This window comes from Poeciliopsis prolifica, unplaced genomic scaffold (genome assembly GCF_027474105.1).
Source record: "Poeciliopsis prolifica strain line A6 unplaced genomic scaffold, Auburn_PproV2 SCAFFOLD012, whole genome shotgun sequence".
Lineage (NCBI taxonomy): Eukaryota > Metazoa > Chordata > Actinopteri > Cyprinodontiformes > Poeciliidae > Poeciliopsis > Poeciliopsis prolifica.
The window spans coordinates 12,876,930-12,896,223 of record NW_026562387.1 but is presented as its reverse complement, the minus strand read 5'-3'; the positions used below and the strand labels follow the sequence as shown (position 1 = coordinate 12,896,223).

Sequence of the window (19,294 nt, the reverse complement as noted above, 5' to 3'; positions counted from 1 at the left end):
GTATGTGACTAAGATTCCTCCTGGATGGTTTCCTGCAGAGGTTTCTCACTGGGAGGAGATCCTGGGTTAGACCAAGAACACAAACCAGGCACCATATACAAAGTTTCTGACCTGGACATCCCCTTGGGGTTGCCTAGAATGGACTGGAGCGTGTCACAGGGGAGAAGGATGTCTGGGTTACTGCTCTGGATCTGTTAGCCATGTGACCTGGTCTGGATAACTGGAAGAATGAATGGATGGCCTGACTGAAATAAAATACTTTTGAGGAATTTGTTCAAATTACTTTGAGTAGCCTTTCTTTGAGATCATTCAACAGATTGCCTTAAAATATTATAACACATATAAGATCTGAATACAACACCTGCAATAAGATGAAGTGCCTCATTTTAATAGGACGGGGCAGAAAGCAGGGTAGCAGTCTGGTGCTCCTGATAGCAGCAGACAGAAAAAGTTGGTGTAGATGGTCTGAAAAGTTTGGCAATGCTCAACTTTTTTGTCCTTTCTTAAACAAATCTCACACTGATGTTAAAGACACTTTAATAATCCTTTCAGATAGTGACGTCTCAGTCGTATATGCAGCCATCACAGGTTTGAGTCTCAGTCTGTTGACCTTTGACCACAAGTCTTCCCCCTCACTCACAACTCATTTTCTTGTTAGCTGATTGTCAAATACAGACCACTAGAGTAAACACTCTCCCCCCCCCAAAAAAAATGACTAAAGTGGTGAATTTCAGTAAACAATTTGCACCAAAGTTGAAACAGAAAAGCTGGTAATCCTAAATGTGAAATAGAACATGGTGGGAATTAGGAAGTTTTAACCATACAGATTGAAAAACTGACACCTAAAGTCATCCATCATTGAGCTTTCAAAGGTAAAAAGGGCCAGTGAACCTGAGTTTCTGAGCACTGTTGCAACATGAGCAGGAATTCCCTTTTCTTCTCCCACATTGTGTTGTCCTGTTGATATTGTGAGGTGGAAACTTCAGGGAGGAGACAAAGCGGCCCATCTCTGCCGGTGCTGTGACCTTGGGTCCCCACCAGATACAAAAGCATCCGCGGAGGGCAGCATTCCTCAGAGCAGGTAAACAGAGCCGTCTCTAATCCCTCTGGGGGCCCTCAGTCTGCCAGGGCTCAACAACCGCTTTTACAAATGCTGACATTTGCAAACATGAACAGTCTGGCTTTGCTGGAAAACAAAACTCCCAGTTTTTGCAAATGGTGTTGGCTTGCTTGGTCCATCAGTCCTTTTTGCTCTTCTGTGGCGGCAGAGGTGTGTTAAGTTAGAGGGAAATGAACAGCATCAACAACCTGATGCAATTCAACAATAACTGGAAAGAAGTCAATTTTTTTTGTCATTTTGCATCTCCAAAATGACTAAAACAACCCCAACAAATAAAATATATAAATACTACTACACCAAAATAATACTAAAGGTCTTCTCTTTCTCAGATAAATTTAAAAAAATGCAAATTTATCAAAAGAATAGGTAATAAAAATTAAAGGTATGTCTGCAGCTATTCTGAAAATAGATCTGCACATTTTCAGCTCCCCTCACCATCTTCTGCAGGAACCTCTGGCCTGAGTAGTACTATGTGTGGCTTCTGTTTGGGTAGGCATGGGCCCATATGAGATTCCCAGTGTGAATATCATGACCACCAGAGGCTGAACACTGCACTCACTGAAATAACACCAAGATTCAAAACAACAGTTCTATCAAGATCTATTTCCTTTTGTTTGAACTGGTCAACAGACGTTAGTAAAATGCGACTTTAATAAAGAGTGGTTGAATGGATATTTATATGATCCAAGACGCATCATTTATGACCAGCAACTGCCCAAACCAGACTTTGTATATTGAGAGATTATGTATGTGAGAAAATCTTTGACGTTTATGGTGCATTAAGAATTTAATCAGAAAGTTAATGGTTCATTTTCCACTTCTACCAAATGAGCACTTACTTTCAAGTTGCATGCTGATCTGCGAATCATATTAACTTTAGTGTGATTAGCAATAGTGCAAAGCTAGTTGAGAGGTCGGCATGATCAGAAAAATGCAACAATTTAATTCATGAAGATTTCTTCCATCCAACTGACCAACAGCCTCCAAGTAAAATGTCCTATTGAAAACTGAAGATCAAAACCATGAAAAAATATGCATGCCAAGTTCAGAAAACCAATGATTGAAGCAAAAGAAAAAATAAAAAAGTGCATCTTTATAATTTGATTACAATTTTGTATAAATAACTTTGGTATAAATCCTTTGTACCAAAAAAAAACATTTCTCCCCAATTAGTCAATCACACATTTGCTCTGTCAAGTAGTTTATTTTCCATCTTTGCATTCCAATGTAACAAATCACAACTTTATATAAACATTTTGCAAGTTCAAATGTACATAACTGTAGAAGATTTTCCACATTCACAGCATCAGAACAATAATTTCAGACATAATCCTGGTCATTTCACATTTGAAATGTCACTGAAGGGTGTAAAGACACAACATGATGCTTTGTCAACATTTTCTATCAAAACTCCATGTTGGATTTCTTTAGTCACTGTTCGACATACAGTTCGACATCAGGAGTCCATAGAGGCTTCCGTTAAAGAGTTCGACCAAACAGTGATTGTCAAGAAGCTTGGAGGACCCTTTGGTGCAGAGAAAGCCATAAAGCAGCTCTCTTTAGAGTTACGTGTCTGCTCTGCGAGCCCAGAAGTCGTCACATAAGTGGAAACCTCCATCCACAGGGCTAACAAACAATGGTAATCCAGGCAGGCCAACCTGCTGCAATTCACTCAACAACAGAGGTGTGGAAGGAAAGATGAGAAATGGTCAAGTTTGTGTACCATATGTAAGTAGAAGAGCAAAGGAAAGAAGAGGCAGCAACAAAAGATCTGCTGCAGCTGTTCAGGGAAAAAAGGTCAACATAAAACCTTCATTCTGAGCCCAGGAACTGAACGGCTGAAAGAAAACCCTGAGTGTTAAGCATATGAAACAGCATTAATAAGACAGGAGTGTCCTTGGTCCATCAAAGTGCTCAGGATTATTCTGTTGAAGATAAAGTGCATAGATTTAATTCAGACATTACAGACAGTACTAAATGCAACACTTATTAGCTAGCCTGTGTGTCTAAAACAGTACACGAAGTGGATCATACTAAATACTAGGAATGTCAGAGAAGACCTGACTACATAAAATAAAAAAAAATAAAACTGAATAGAAAAAAAAAAGAAAATTATTCTAGGTTTACAGCTATCAACAAAGTCTAAGTATCATTTATAAAGTTTGTACAAGACAAGCCTATGTTCGAGGCATGGAACAGAATCTGACAAAAAACAAATGTATTGCTTTTTTTTTTTTTTGATAAAGCAAATCTATTGGTTTAATTCTAAAAAAACAAGGACTTGAAGAAAAGCAAGGCAATTTTAGAACACAAGTAATATTAACACGTGCCTCCAGTGAAGCAAAACAGTTTGTTACTTTATATTGCTATGTTTGAAATAAAAACATCTGAAGTGAATCTGAATAGGTTTTATGAGCTTCAACTTTTTGAAGCTCATAAAATACAAAAAACACCAACCGAAACTATCTGATCTTACTCTTATTTTAAGAGTAAGGTCAGATATTTAAATATTACACAGACAAAAAAAAAATTCCACAAATAATCCTAACACGCAGTTGTATTGACTAAATTACAAAAATGACCAAAAGAAAATTCGTTTGTGATCAGAATAAACAACTGAACATTTTCATTTAGGCCTGCCTATCCTGCTTGTGATAGAAAGAACAATATTCAGTGTTAAAGTTGTTAATGAGAGAAGATGGCAAAGACGAAGCAACTACGTTCAGCATCAGCGAGTTGAAGTCAAGAGAAGCAAAGAAACGTAAAAATATATTTAAAAGGAAACTATTTTCTACAGCATGTTGACAAATGTCTGAGCTACATTCACTCAGCACAAGAGCCAAAAATAACATAACTTTCAGCAGATAACAGGAAGGCCTGATAAAGTACAGCATTCTTTAGAATGATCAACTTTGGATTGTAAGGTAACATACTGGATTTGAAAATGTTGGCACTCTTTAGCAAATCATAGTTCAGGTAGGGAACTGACTTACCAAGAAAACCCACAAATGCTATGGGTTTTGTGAAGCTAACCTCGCTAATGTCCAATACAGCATAGCAGCTTAAAAAGTCAACCATTGTTTAAATAGTAAAACCCTGTGTTACAGAACTGAGACATTGCCACTTTTGAATGATTGATGTTTGCAACTCTATTAAATCATCTCCTTTAAATATGAGTATGCCGTACTAGCAATGAAAAATATGTTCTACTACATGCTTGGCCATTTATATGGTCACTCAGGCTTAAACCACAATAACTGCGTCTTTAATGGATGGGATTGATCTGGAAAAAAACATAAAAGAACATTAATATGACGATTACAGCAGATCTTCAGATCATCTGGATCCCGAGGCCTAACACGAAAACAAACAATACATTAGTGGTTCTGAGCATCCAACTACATTACATTTTTGACCAAAGCTGGCATAAACATGATTATCAATTAATAGACCGATTAGAACTTTTTAATAAAAGATAAGAGGAAAACAATAAACCAAAAATAAAAAAATAAAAAAAATGCACGAAGTCTATTGTAACCACAAGTGGTCTGATAAAAAGCAGTTGCTGCTGTTCAAACAGCTCACTGTGTATTTTGTTAATATGCAAAATTACTGCATCAAGTTCAACTATTCACAGTTTGTATGCAAGCAATTCTTCATTGTAAAGTACAAAAGATTTCAATGTGAATCTGTGTTTGGAATTATAAAGACATAATGTCTTATAATATTGTCATTATGAGTAGCATTGCTGATACTTGTTCCAAATCCATAGGATTTACTAATACCTTAAGGAAAATCAACAACTTAAAACACAGGAGCATAAAACATATAAAGAAAAAATCTCTAAAATAGCTCAACTTAAATTAAAGAGAATGAAACATGCTGAAGTCAGTTCAGACACAAAGAATAACTTAAATGTAAAACTTCTTGTTTACAAGAAGGAATTAGTACCCTCAGTTACTAAGATCTTAGTGAGGTAACTTCATGAATGTGCAGCTTCTTTAAAAGTAAATTATTTCAATTAAACCCAAATTAGAAAGGAAATATAACTAAAAGAGTTTGTGACACATGCAGAATGGTCAGATGTAAACAAGAACTTGTAAACAACAAGATTGTAGTTTAAGACACAAAATTAGGTTCTTCATTTGGGGTGTCATCCAGATAAGCAGCCAAGGGAAAGTTTTATCAAACCATCCAACATCCATATTTAATACTCCAATAATTCATCTATCCTTATTTCATCTAAATTACACCACAGTAAAATTATGCAGGCTTTGTTTTATGAGGCTGCACATCAGGATGTCACCACGGTAAAATCTGAATGTTAAAATGTCTAATATTCCTGATAAAATCAGTGCAAAAATGGACAATGAAATCCTTTTTTTAAGCCTAGCTCTTAAATATTTAAACCTAAGGAATATTTTTAGAAATGGTTTAATCCTGAAGTAGTAAAATCTTCCATATGTACGACACGTTGGTGAATACCCATAAACTCACAGCTTCTGTGAAGTACAAAAGATTAAAATATAACACACATATAAAGAGACGTCCTTATAAAGGCACCAGACACATGAACAGCACACATAACCAAGCACACATCTTTGAGCTAAAGTTTGACCGGCTTCACATACCAGCATGTGTACGGTATATTGGCCATGTTTTTATTAGCATTTTTTTGTTGTTTTCCTTTAAACGTTTGTTGTTTTTTCACTCATGAACAGAAATTTCAATTCTTGCTGTGACTCTAAAATAGAAACACACCACTTGTAAAAAGGATTTCTTTCTGGACAAATTAGCTCAGCTTTTACATATAAAAAAACTAACTTGTTACAACTTGACTAACACAGGAAAAGGAAAGTAATAGTCAAAAAGGATAAATTAAGAGCAAAATGTCTTGTTTACTTATATACACGACCACTAGAAGTTTAATGGTTGCTCCCTCAACATTTACTACGAATAATATTTGAATGTCACCAACTTCAGTGATATTTTTTGTGGAATACTTAAAAATGTAGTGGAGAAAGAAAGGGAAATGAAATGAGTTTAAATGTCAATTGAAATGTTACAGGAAACCCGTTTATCACTGATTTATGTATTACTGTATAAAAAGTCAGAAAAACTTGGAAAAAATATGTATCATAATAAGTAATGGAGAAATCTGGGTAATTTCCCAATAGCTTTTAACTGAACTACTTCAGCATGTTCAGATGACTGTTTGTGTGAATTCAATTTGTAGAAAAAGGTTTGCAGTTAAATTTCTTTGACTTTTCTTCTAACTAATAGTGTTAAGCAGTGACAATGATTTCAAATCCAACTAAACCACACTGCTCAGTTATAAGACACCAACCAATCAGATGACTTCAAAATCTTAGATCCTTTCTCTGGCTTAAAAAAAAAGGAATGAATGAAAGCAGTTTTTCTCCCAAAGCAATTAAAAAAATGATTCCAAATATAGCACTTGCCAACTATAAGAAATCAAGTCACTTTGATAATAATAACCTTTCTATTTTTGGTACAGCTCTGAACTTTTGACAAGTACATAATCTAACAAACAAACCGCATGTCAAAAGAAAACATTTATCTCCAATGCCAACAGCTAAAAGACTGAATTATATTCAGAACAAAAAGAAACAGAAATTCTTTAATCTTTAAATCCAGAGGACTCTGAGGAGAACCAGAAAGGCTAACAGTATTTACAAACTCCTTAGAGTGCTTGGTATTCTGAAAACTAAACCATCTAAGGATCTCTCACAGCTGCTGCTACAGTAAACATCCAATCAGCATCCAGGTCCCTTCTGTCCCTGCATTAAACATCCCCACTAGATGGCGCCATTGGCCCAAAAAAAACAACCTGAGGATAAAGCTTAGGCTGAAACCAACAATGCAACGAAAGAGATAAAATACTGCCACCTACATCAAGGGAGTAAAAATTACACCACAAACTTCTGCCTGCATGAAACCGAAGTATAAAATAAACATACTATGAGGGGGTTAAAGCTGAATAATAATTATGTGACTTTTTAAGTTTAATATAGATAACTCAATGAAGAGGGTAGCAACCATTAGTTATCCCATGATAGATTTTACCATGTCCTTTTGAGATTGGGGAAAAAAAAGAAAGTTCAAACATCAAGGGATGATTCACTGTTTAGTGTCTCTTCAATGCCATTTTAAAACTACAGACACTTGGCAAGCAGAATCAAACACATGCATGCACATAGGTACTGTCTTTGTGTTCATTTGTCCAAACTGGAGGGAGACGAATGATGAAATCGGTGGCGAGACGATGAGTGTGTTGAAGAAATAATCCTGTAGCCACGTGGAGCAGAGCTTTGCACGAGAGACTCCCACCACAGCAGAAGAAAGAGACCCTTTGGTGGATCTGCTGAGCTCCTCAGCCATCAGTCAGCGACACATCAATGTGGGACAAATCAATCATGTGCCTGTGTAGCAATGGTGAAAATATTGTTTGTACCACAGACTGCTGAGAGACATCATCATAGGCTCTATCAGGACTACTAATCATTTAATTATGTAAACAAAGATGAAAGGAAGGTGAGTATTGATTACCTATGGAAGCTCATTTGGAAACTCTCAGCATGCTGGGGATTGGAAAATTTGGCAATAGCTTTTCTCTGCTGCGGCATCATTTTGAACATCTGCAGGAGACAGAGAAGGAACGAACTGAATAGAGAGATACTCATCCAATACACAAGAGAACATGGGGGTGGTGGGGCCGACTGGGGTAATTTATTCATTAACTTCAAAATCAATCCAACAGAGGGCACTAAGAGATCACGTTTCAACACATTTCTACACTGGTGGAGAGATGAATTTCATACTCTTTGAACTCTGTCATATTTTTTCACCAAGCCTCAATGTTTTCACTGGTGACAGACCAAACATAGAGCAAAACAGGAAAATTAAAGTGAAATTAAAGGATTAGAAATCTAAAAAGTGTGACATAAATTTGTATTCGATGTTTCTGGGGAACTGAACTTTTTTCCCTTACTTTTTTGAAAAGTAACTCAAGCTCAGTCAAATTAGACAAAGTATTTCTGTGAACATCAGTTTCTAATCTTGCTACTGAAGCCCCCATTTACACAAAGCTGCTCTTTAGTAAAAACTAACATTTGTGTTGCGATCCAGCCGTTGTGTTGCACATTGCCAGTGATTGATTTGAGTCTCTGACGCGATCACTTTTGGAAACCATGTTTCAGAGAGCAAGTTCTTAGGAACAACTCCTGCAGAGGTGTGAAGCACTGTGAAAAAGCACATGCCCAGAACACATGGCTGTAGGGTTTATCTATGCCAGCACGGGCAAATAAAAACAATGGCTGATAGCATTGTACTCTATTGTGCCACGTAACTTGTTCAGCTTAATACTTCTGACAAAAAACACATCTGAATCACAGAAAAACTTGGTTCACTGGAGACGGATTACTGTTTTCTAAATTACGTGAAAGCTAAGACCTATGTTCTGACGACATGCTACAATCTCACAGCCAAGTAGTGGCCTGGCATAAAAACTACAGATGATTCAAGGTGTCTAAATGGAGAATTTGTCCCAAATCAAGATCCATATTTGGTAAAAACTAACTGAAAGGGAGAGGGCAACATGGCAAAAAATGTCAACATTTCTTTCTCCAACAGTAAAATTGTGATCTTGAGTTTCATCACAATTTCTGTGTAAAATAAATGTCCTTATATATAAGCATATAATGAATAAGAGAACTTCAACACAGAAAGTGCTCTCCAGATCTCTTCTTTGCCAGATCATCAACACAATGTAAAGTGCATCCATCTTTCAATCAGCTTTGAACAGCTCCCCTGTTTTTGAAAAAGAAAAGCAACCCCACAGCATAATGCTGCCACTGCCATTGAAGTGTTTGTTTCACACTGAAATGGAGCTGTACACCACAGGATTCACCTACTTTGACATGATTGCTTTTACTTAAAAAATTGCTTTCTTCTAGCAACTCTTTCATCAGAAGGTTTTTTCCATCAAATAAAACCCACATAAATGAGATTGATGTTTGTGGCTAAAACTAAATCAGTGAAAGTTTGCAAAATATATTTTAAACTTGAACCTTTATAAAGATGTGGCGTGTCCTACCTCTATAGGGCCGATGGACATGAGGAGGTTCTTGAGCTGAAACTCAGTAGTAGATGTGGAGAGGCCCTCGATGCACACAGTGCTGTGTTCTTTCTCTGCTCCTTTTTGGCTCTGCCTAGTGGGTAGTGGGTGACCCCGTCCCACCGGACCAGTCCCTCTACCTCGACCCCGACCCGATACAACAACCTATACCAAGCAGTGAGCGAAAAATAAATAAAATAAGGCTTGAAAAAAAAAATCTAAACTCTGCTTCTGTTGAAGATACGTTTCTTTGTGCAAAGATGCGTTTAAAAAACGTCACACATTTTTCCTCTTGTGCCTTTCAGACTTTTAACGTGATTGACTCATCACATTTCTACACAGAACATAAACGTCAGAAGATGATGCCAGGCTGCATGACATATCTTCATATGATCTTGTGTGAGAGAGAGGTATGTTTCCCCTGGTGCAGAAAGAGGAGGAGGTGGAGGAAATATGGTTATGAGTGTGTGTGTGTATCTGGGGGTTGAGGGAGCATAAAGGCAGAGCAGCCATGCAGGCGCAGTGGTGGCTGCCTTACACTGTCAGCATCTGCAAGTCTGGAACCAGTGACAAGAGCCTGGTGGTGACATGTGCACGGAGCGGCCAGGGGAGATGGAGGATCTCTGCTTGTTCTGCTGCTTTCAGCCTGTCAATACTCCTGAACCTGGCACACCGCTCTGTCCCACTGTATGATTGCTACATCTACCTAGCGCTGGCATAATCACTTTTTACAGGAGACGTTTTGGCTGGGAGTTGCCATGAAACACGAGTTTACACTAGTAATAAATACATTACAGGTAAAAAGATTCTTAGTGTCCTAAAACAAAAGAGACAGAGGTAGAGAGAGATCTCTTTCATGTCACACCCTGCTTTGCTGTGCGTCTCCCGAGCCCCCGCGGCTAGCCTGCGGTGTTCCACCTGGTCCCACTTGCTGCTGTCCCATCATGGTCACCTTCCTCTGGATGCTCTGGTTGAGTGGAGGTGCTTGCCAGGTGCCTTGCTGCTGCGCTGGGCTGCTGGTTGCCTCGGGCCTCTTTCCACTCTGGATTGGAAAAATAAAAAAAGCACTGAGTCACTAACCAAATTCTGCTTGTCTTTATTTGTGTGCAGCCCCAACATGAAGTATTTGGCCAACATTTTACACAGTAGCATTTGTCCTCCCATTATCCAAGAGCAGGATAATTCTGTGCTCTCTCAAAGAAGCACAGCATGTAGAACTTGTATTGCCCGTTTTATTAACCAATCAAAATGAGTGTTGAAACGATTCATCTGATTAATTGTGATGAATTGATTACTGAAATAACTGTCAAATAATTTAGTATTGTATTTAGGAAATACTCTGACAACTTTGAGACTGAGAGCTTTGTAATGAAATGCATACATGAGAGAAAAATAAAGTAAATAAAGATTAAAAGATAGAAACAGAACGGGTGTTAAATACAGTTTATACAAGCTCAATAAAGACAATTTTAACATTTTTTTCTCAGAAATGTTCTGTTGAAAATGTAAACAGTCGAAACATGTTCTAGTACTCTTTCGGTAACTGTTAAATATGCTTTTTTTTTCTCCGATTAATGGCCTCTACATTGATTGCTATAGTGATTACTGTACTTAGAAGTAGGTAGAGGTTCACCAATTGCAATTTTCTGTCCGATCACCAATCTCTAAGAAGCCTGACCTGCCGATTCCAATTTTGGCTGAAATTAATGACTTTTTTTGCAAGACATAGCAAAAGGTTACCAGGTTTGCAACAGTAAGGAGACTATAATTTTAGGTTGTTTTTTTTTTTTGTTTATCAGGGGGGAAAACATGCTCAAAGGATGATACAACGAACACCATGTTCCACTATGGGAATGAATACAGCGTAGACTAAAAAGTTTTATTTGGGTCTAATCTGACCAGAGCAGCTTTTCTAAACATTTGCAATGTCCCTAATATTCTAACCTGCATATAAAAAGAATAAATGTATAATTTTCTTTCCATTCTTCTATTACACTATTTGTGTTTGTCACATAAAATCCTGGTAAAATACATTGAAGAATGTTGAAAAGTTGAAGGGATATTAACACTTCTGCGAGGAACTGTATATAATTGACCAACGGTTGCGAAAGGAGCTCCACAAAAGAAACTAAATATCTGCAATCACTGGAACTGGATTTCTATCAGCCACTCTGCAGAGAATAAAGATCAACCCAACAAGGTGATGGACTCATTATGAAATAAAGTCACAGCTCTGCTGTTGACATGCGGCAAGGAATTGAAGGTCGTCCCTTCTCCGACTCTGCAGAAAGATGTGACAGATCAATACACGGGAAGAAAAGAGCCGCTATCTCTGACCTGTCCCCAGCGGAGAGTAAATGGATTAATCCCTTCTATAGAAATCACAGCTCCTGATTGCACCCATCAAATGCTAAGCTGTATTACACTGAAGCGACAGCAGCTCGATGTGTATCCCATCCCTCCTCCCGCTTCGCACACAACCATTTTCCTGAGCTTTTGTGTTTTGCACTGCTTTTGTATTACCTTTGATTAAAATATAATTTGCCTCTTATCTCTGTGCCTAAGCTATACAAATCCAAAATCCTCAAAAGTGGCAACTTTCTTACACAGGTATTATGTTATCCCCCCTTACACCTTCAACCAAGAAAGATTAATTACAAGGGTCTTGGATTGGCATCTATTGTTGCCTCACACCTGAGAGATGGGTTGATATCAAAAGCAACTGAGGGATGACAGAGAGGAAGAGGGAAGGGGAATAAGAGGAGATAACATTGTCAAGCTCTCGTTGATGACAGCAGAACAATGCAGGAGGGAATCTTTTTCGCTCTGCAACTTATGAGGCTTTTCGTTTTCAACCACTTTTTCTCCACTTCAGATCCTCCTACACTTTTGGCTCTCATTCTGATTTCCTGATTTAGTATGTCCATTAACACAGTGACACCCTGTGAACTTCATCTGCAGCCAGTCTGCAATTTTACCGCAGCTGCTTCATCCTAAGGGATGAGGGGCTGAAAGCAGCTCATTTCAAATAGTATCACAACCCGCTGACACGTCTCTTCAATGATGAGTATTAATGCTCAACATGCATTCCCTTTGTCATTGTTCAAAAATAACAAAATAAAGATTAGTGTGCAATTAGAACAAAACAATAACTTAACATAAACCTTCAAGTTTTTTTGTTATCTTACACTACACATTTCAATGTATTTTATTGCGATTTTATACCAAAGCTCAATAGAAAACGTGAATAATTGTGAAGCAGAAAGATGTGTTTTAAAGATTTAACAAATAAAAGTAAAAAAAAAGTGTGGCATGCACATATGTTTAACATGCTTTACTTTGACAGATCTCAATAAGATTCCATTTATAATTTATCTCAGTATAAACCCTGCTGTTTTCTAAAGGCCTCAGAAAGGCTTGTTAGAAAGGATTGATGAATGAACTGCATCATGAAGACTACAGAACACGGCATACAAGTCAGGGATAAGGTTCTTGATAAATCTGAAGCAGCATTATATTATAAATCATTAACCTAAACTTTGGACAGAGCTCAGTTCAACCCATTGTCCAAGAATGGAAATGGTAGGGCTATGTGCAAAAACTATGTGCAAAAATACATCATCAGGACAACTAATAATAGTGTACCACACAAACATAGTCTTTATTTAAAAATAAAAGCTATGTTGGTTTGTGAGAACAACAAACCATGGTTGAAAGTTGAAGAAATTCGTAAGATTTCCTGCTTACAGTTTGCCACACAGTAAACTAAAATTGTGGAAGATTATTTTGTCTAATCAGATGAAAACTCAACCTTTTGTCCCACAAATAGTCTATGAAAGGCTGAAAACTGTAATTGCATATCCTGAATTCATCATCCTTATGGTGAAGCAAGGAAGCAGCTGCATCATGCTATGGTGATCTTTTTTTCTGCAGATACTGAAAACTAATTATAAGCTATCTGGGGGTTAATCCTGGTATCCTGGTGTGTGTGAATACAAGAATGGTGACGTCAAAGCACAGAGCTGAAATCTTATAAGTTTATTAGTGTGTTCACACCAGCTCTTTTTAGTCTGCTTTAATCAAACTCTGGTTCGATTGTCCAGAAAGTCCAATGTGAATGTAATTAAACCCAGGTTTAGTTCCATTGAAGTGAACTACGGTACGTTTTGAAACCACATGCAGATGCAAGTGAAAAAGAGATAGAAAATAGGAATCAGACTAGAAGCAGGGCATTCTGGGTGAATACAACCTAAACAAACGTGAGTGTATAGTGCTAGCGGAAAAAATGGGTCGCCAAAGACAAAAGAGAAATCCTTCAACCGCTAAAATATGACCCTACTTCATTTTTATTTGCATTTTGTGAAGAAGGAAGTTGCCCTATATGTCTTCTTCAGAGGTTTTCATGTTGTGGATCTTGGTGCATACACCACAGGTGAGGGGGTGAACATTTTTTCAAAAGATTTGGTTCTTTTGACACTGCAATGTGAAACCCAACTGCACCAACTGAAAATGTAACAAAAGTTGCTATTTTGGTCACCAATCGAACAGAGTCTACCAGACTACCGTGTCAAAAAAACAATGACATTCACTATGCACTATGTTTAAGATATTTCGCACAGAAGAATGAGCTAGAATTTCAGTCTGCAGATGTGCAACACTGTAAAGATATGCCTAATAAGACTTGCAGCTGTAATTGACCCAAAAGGTGGTCCAACAAAATAATTACTCAGAGTATTAAGTAGTGGTGGCACTACTTAATACAGCCTGTTTCACTTTGCAAATATCGACAATGTTGTTCAATCAAAAAAATATTTCAATGAAAAACTCTTAAGCATGGGATTGTAATGTAATCAAAATGTTTAAAAAGTTCAAAAGATATCAATAGTTTTGAAATGGAGAGTATGAAATGGCATACCTGAATATCTTGTTATTCTTATTTTGCTCATTCGTCTTGAAAAGAGGACATCAACCTTTAAAAGCAGAGCTGAGGAATCTCCCAACTCCATAGATAAATGTCAAACTGATCTTTTTTTATTAATGCCACCAGACTTTTTGAGTTCCAAGAGGTAAAACGTGTGTAAAGACATTGAGGCTTAAATACCAGCTCCTAATGCTTAATAGAAGATACTGTTAACAGATCCAATTTTACCAAAATGACACAGACATCGCCATGTCATTCTAATAGGTTAGATATCAACTACATAACAAAATAGACAGTGAGAGAGAATCAATGGCATTTCCATCCCCAGTTATGCAGTTTCCCTTGTGGGTAAAATCTACAGCAAAGGATCAAATAAATGTCAGACACAAAAGGAAGTGTCAAGTAAAAATGAAAACCTGAGCTCACCGGTCCTGATAGTTTGACGACTCTGACTTTCTGTGGCACCTGCTGGGCTTCCACACCTGCATTTTTCACACGCTGCATCACAGTTCTTTTCGCCCCGGGTTTAGGTCCAAGAGTCTGAGCTGGGCCTTGCCTCACTGAAAGAGGGGTGTTCTTTTGAGGAACTTGAGCGCCTGGTTTGTTTGCACTCTGCAAAGAGCTATTTCTTCTTTGTTGCAGCAGAAGTGGCTGCTGCTGTTGCTGCTGCTGCTGGTTCTGTTGGGGCTGCTTCCACTGCTGCTCAGGACCTGAGCCAGGGGTCTGTTGCTCCTGTGGGCTCCCTTTTACCATCTGTAGGCGTGACTTGACGTTGGGGCGTGGGGCAGGGATCAGGGCAGGAATGCTAGGAGGCATGGCACTGTCCTGATTAGGATTAGTTAATGTGTGATTTACTGACTGTTGTGGCCTCTGAGGAACCGGCCTCTGCTGCTGGTGAGCCTGTAGTTGTTGCAGGTTTTGTTCTTGCTGCTGCTGCTGCTGCTGTTGCTGCTGTGGTACAGGGAGCTGATTTGGTGGTGAAGGTTGAGTCTGTGTAGGAGTAGAGTCCTGGTTTTGTGTGTTTGTCTGAGCGTTAAGTCTCTCCAGCAGCTCCTTCTTCCTGACACCAGCCTGCATCTGCCGCCGCAGCTCCTTTCTCTTCAGGATCTCCTCTCTGAGACGCTTCTGCTCTTCGATCTTCAGACGGTACTGCCGAGTCTCTTCATCTTCGTCAGGGTCCTGCACCATAAAAAGGATGTTGCAAAAGATGATTTAACAGTAAAAAGGGCTGCTCAAAAAATTTAAAAAAATCATAATAATTGTAGTCAATATTACAATCATTATAATATGCCATAGTTATTTAGTGGGGTTAAAACATCCTATATTTATCGCACTTGAAAGCAAAATTAACGTTTTTTACCAACATAATGTTAAGTTGTATCTTTTAAGGCATTACTAATTTATTTTACTCCAAATAGATTTTACATCACTGGAGAACATTGAAGCCCTGTCTATTTCCAGATTTGTCTGTGGAACATGATTCCAAATTACTGAAATATTCTAAAAGAAAAGTGCATATTGGGAAACTGAAATATATAGAGAAATTGCTACTTGACATCTTAAACCCCCACCAATATCAGAAATTCACTGTACAAAACATTTACCTCAACTTCCACTACTTAGAAAAAAATTAAATGCTGGACCTCACTTCTGAATCAACAGAATTTCCCTTTTTTAAGTCAAATGACCAAACTTGGACTAGTGCTCGTTTAAAATATGTAACATTTAGATAATGTGGAATGGACTCAGTGGCTGCTGGTATTCACTAGATTTACAAACAGTATTGGCCAGATTGAGCTCTAAATAAGTTTAAATTTTAAGGTACTAAACAACTCTACTGCAACAAGGCACAGTATTTCCTGAGTTAAATACATTTCTCAATTATCTGAACAGCAATTTTGTTGTTGTTTTTTTCTTGCAATTGGGTCTGATCCTGGATCACTGACCTGTGGTATTGAGCTGGATGGTGTGTTTGTAGTTTCCTGTTGTTGAGTCACCACCCTGCCTGCTTCCCCAGCCTGTGGTTCAGTCTTCGCAGCTTGGCCTCTTCCTCTGCCACCGCCATACGCCGGCTGAATGCTCTGCCCCGGACGCGTTCCCGGCGTTGTCCTGGCAACAGGATTGATGCTGGCAGCGGGGGAGGAACTGTTCATGTTTGTGTTAGCAGGTGCTACAGGGAGCTCCCGTAGGTTGCTGTTGCGGTGCTGCATTTGCTTGGAGATGGGCGTGTTCTGAAAACACAAAGAGATTTAATTCAGGTCTTTAATTACTTTTATCTACTGGCATAATTTTGGTCTCAAATGAAATTGAGGGGTTCCAACTGAAAAAATAAATACAATGAAATACAATGAGAAAAGACTAATTTTGCGACACTATGGCAAAACAGAACACTCTGATTTCACTTTGACCAACAATGACCTTCTCTGTTGATCTCTTACCATTCTCTGCCTGTTTGACATGTTCCTCTGTGGGGGGTTCTGAGAACGGGGATTCATGTGCCTGGGGCCACCATGCCCCTGCTGCTGATGGAAAGGATTTTGACCATGATGTGTCATGGAGCGAGGCTCATTGAGATTTATCTGTTGGTGCTGTTGATGGGGCATCTCTTGCCTATGGTGGTGGTGCTGCTGCTGCTGATGTATGGGATGGGGAGATAAAGGATCATGATGTGGCAGCTGGGAGACAGGGGGCGTGTGCATCAAGCCCTGCAACGGTAGCATAATTCACATTAAAACAAATATTTTAAATCATCTTGAATTATTTTTCAATAAAAACTTGTGAAATGTGCTCAACTAATTTCATCTCTTTCGCATGGAATACCCCAAGGCTCTGTTATGAGGCCTTTACATTTTTCTGTACATGCTCTGCCTCCCAGGAAACATCATCAGGGAATAAAATATTTCTTTTGCCTTTTGATGCCCCTGGCACCTACTTGTACCTCTCTCTGAAGTCTTCTGATTCCCTAAACCTCTCTTCTTCTATCTAAGTGAAATAATCTAATGGATGAAAAATTTTATTTACAAAGCTGGCAAAACTGAAATTTTGTATTTTTGGTCCACCAACTCAGAGGCTTTTAATTCTCTATTCAGGTTTTATGCTGGAATCTAACTTATTTGTGTGTGTATACAAGAGAAAAAAATTACAAGATTATCCATATTCATTTTAAAGGACACACTGCTAAATGATTGGAGTACTTAGTTTTGATTGATTTTTCAACTATTGAACAGCTGATTACAAACAGAGCAGATCAAAATTAATGTCATCATCACCAAAGGGACCACTTGATTTGGAGCCAGAAAAGTCCAAATATGATTGACATAAATACAAAAACAACAATATGCACGGCAGAACGAGAATACAAACTATGAGTGTCATACAGACTATGACACTCTCTATTTTGGCTAATCAGTTAAAATTATGAATATGGTTATCCATAAAAGGGACAAAAGCAAATATTTTTATCTGTTTGTATTACACTTTGTTAACATGGATTTGAAAATACTTGATAATAAATCTTTGGTCAACAAGAATATGTTTAGCTTTTCTTGCAACTCTGCAGAGTAGTATTTACTACCCTGCTCAGTTTGGGCTTTTGCTTTAAAAAGAGAGACACAAATCATTAAATAAAAGTAAAAGCTGAAGCTGACTAAATAAAAAAGTTTATCATTTTCAGAAATATTCTCAATGTCCAATGAAACTGTAAAAATTTAGGCTGTATCTGTTTAGCAGCTGTAAATCATATTACAGTTATCTGTGTAGTCTACAATCTTAACAGCTCTCATGAATAAAAACCGGAGGGCAAAGTGGAGACTTTTTTCTACAATCATTTCACTTTTCTTCGATTTTTGAGAAATTCATCTTTAGAAATGACACAGATAAAATTCTACAGTCACAATCAGAATCCTTGTCAGTAATCAAAGACACCTTTGTAGAGTCATATGGAAACTTTTTGCCTTTAATTAATAACTGGAACAATACATTTCCTATATCTTTGCTTGACAATTTTGATTATGGCAATTGGCAAAATGTAATATCCATTGCTCGTTTCATAACTGGCTACTCTGTCATGCTTTTATTGTGTAAAGCACTTTGAACTGGATTGTTACTGAAATATGTTAGACAAATAAACTTGACTTAAAACTAAAATTTGAGGTGATTGATGTGAACTTAACTTTAATTGTTGCTTATGTTATTGTTGTTGGATTTCAAATATGACACGATAAGGATTCCCTCACTAGGGGGAGCTCTAGACTATTTCTCTTGACAAAATGCATTGGCTCTTGCTAAGTGAGAATGTTTTGATAATAATTCAGAACACTTAATAGAAATTTCAAGCAGAATCAGAGCATAAACAAGATAAAGAAATGTCCACCACTTACTCTTCGTGGTACCTGCAACCCAAACTGAACTGGTGGAGGGGGGAACATGTTGCCCTGCTGGCCGAATGGCTGTCGAGGGCTCATGAAAGGCCGGGGCTGGTTTGGGGGACCACCTTGTTGATTCAGGTTCACCATCCCCTGGTGGCCTTGGTGGGGAGGGAGGTTGGGTCTCGGGGGTTCTCTCTGGAACAGTCCTAACGGGCCCTGGCCTGGCTGGTTGAAGGGCGCTCCAGGAGGGCTGAAGCTCATGTGGGCCTGGCCAGACAGCTGGTGGTGGTGGAGGTTGTTGCCGCTGTTCATCAAAGAGCCAGGCCCTGGGTGATCAAACATGTGCTGACCTGGAAACCGTGATGAATCTCCACACTCTGTGGGCACACAGGGAAGACAAAAACAGCTCAGTTTAGTTTGTTTTCTCCTAAAGAAGAAATTTTAGATTTCTTTGCAGCATGAAAACAACATCAGACAACTCTATCAGGGTGAAGGGTGGAAACAAGAATATAGGTTATCAATTTTACATTAATGATGGGTATGAAAAATCATAAATATGTATGTTTAAAGCCATTTCCAAGGTTCATTCACATGTATATACGAACATGCATTTAACATGAGATCTGCTAATACAGCAGCACCAGAGAGCTGGCAGCATACCCTCTAGGTATAGGGCTAGAGGTGATGAAGAGAGCTCAATATGCTCTGAAAGCTTCCTAATACTCATCAAGGCTAGACGTTGAGACTAA

The 19,294-nt window shown here is 38.2% G+C and overlaps 1 protein-coding gene across 1 annotated transcript in view; it reads right to left on the bottom strand.

Annotated features, from left to right (window-relative positions):
* Window positions 1-5,727: 5,727 nt before the first annotated feature.
* The window catches only part of rbm33a (RNA binding motif protein 33a), a 31,050-nt gene continuing 17,483 nt past the window's right edge, over window positions 5,728-19,294 (bottom strand). The window contains exons 12-19 of the mRNA XM_055037473.1: window positions 18,558-18,922; window positions 16,617-16,883; window positions 16,125-16,409; window positions 14,605-15,357; window positions 10,123-10,299; window positions 9,237-9,422; window positions 7,691-7,779; window positions 5,728-7,563 (exon numbers count right to left, since the gene is read on the bottom strand). Of these exons, the coding sequence (XP_054893448.1) occupies window positions 7,515-7,563; window positions 7,691-7,779; window positions 9,237-9,422; window positions 10,123-10,299; window positions 14,605-15,357; window positions 16,125-16,409; window positions 16,617-16,883; window positions 18,558-18,922 (2,171 nt within the window). The 3' untranslated portion in view covers window positions 5,728-7,514. The remainder of the gene's footprint in view (window positions 7,564-7,690; window positions 7,780-9,236; window positions 9,423-10,122; window positions 10,300-14,604; window positions 15,358-16,124; window positions 16,410-16,616; window positions 16,884-18,557; window positions 18,923-19,294) is intronic.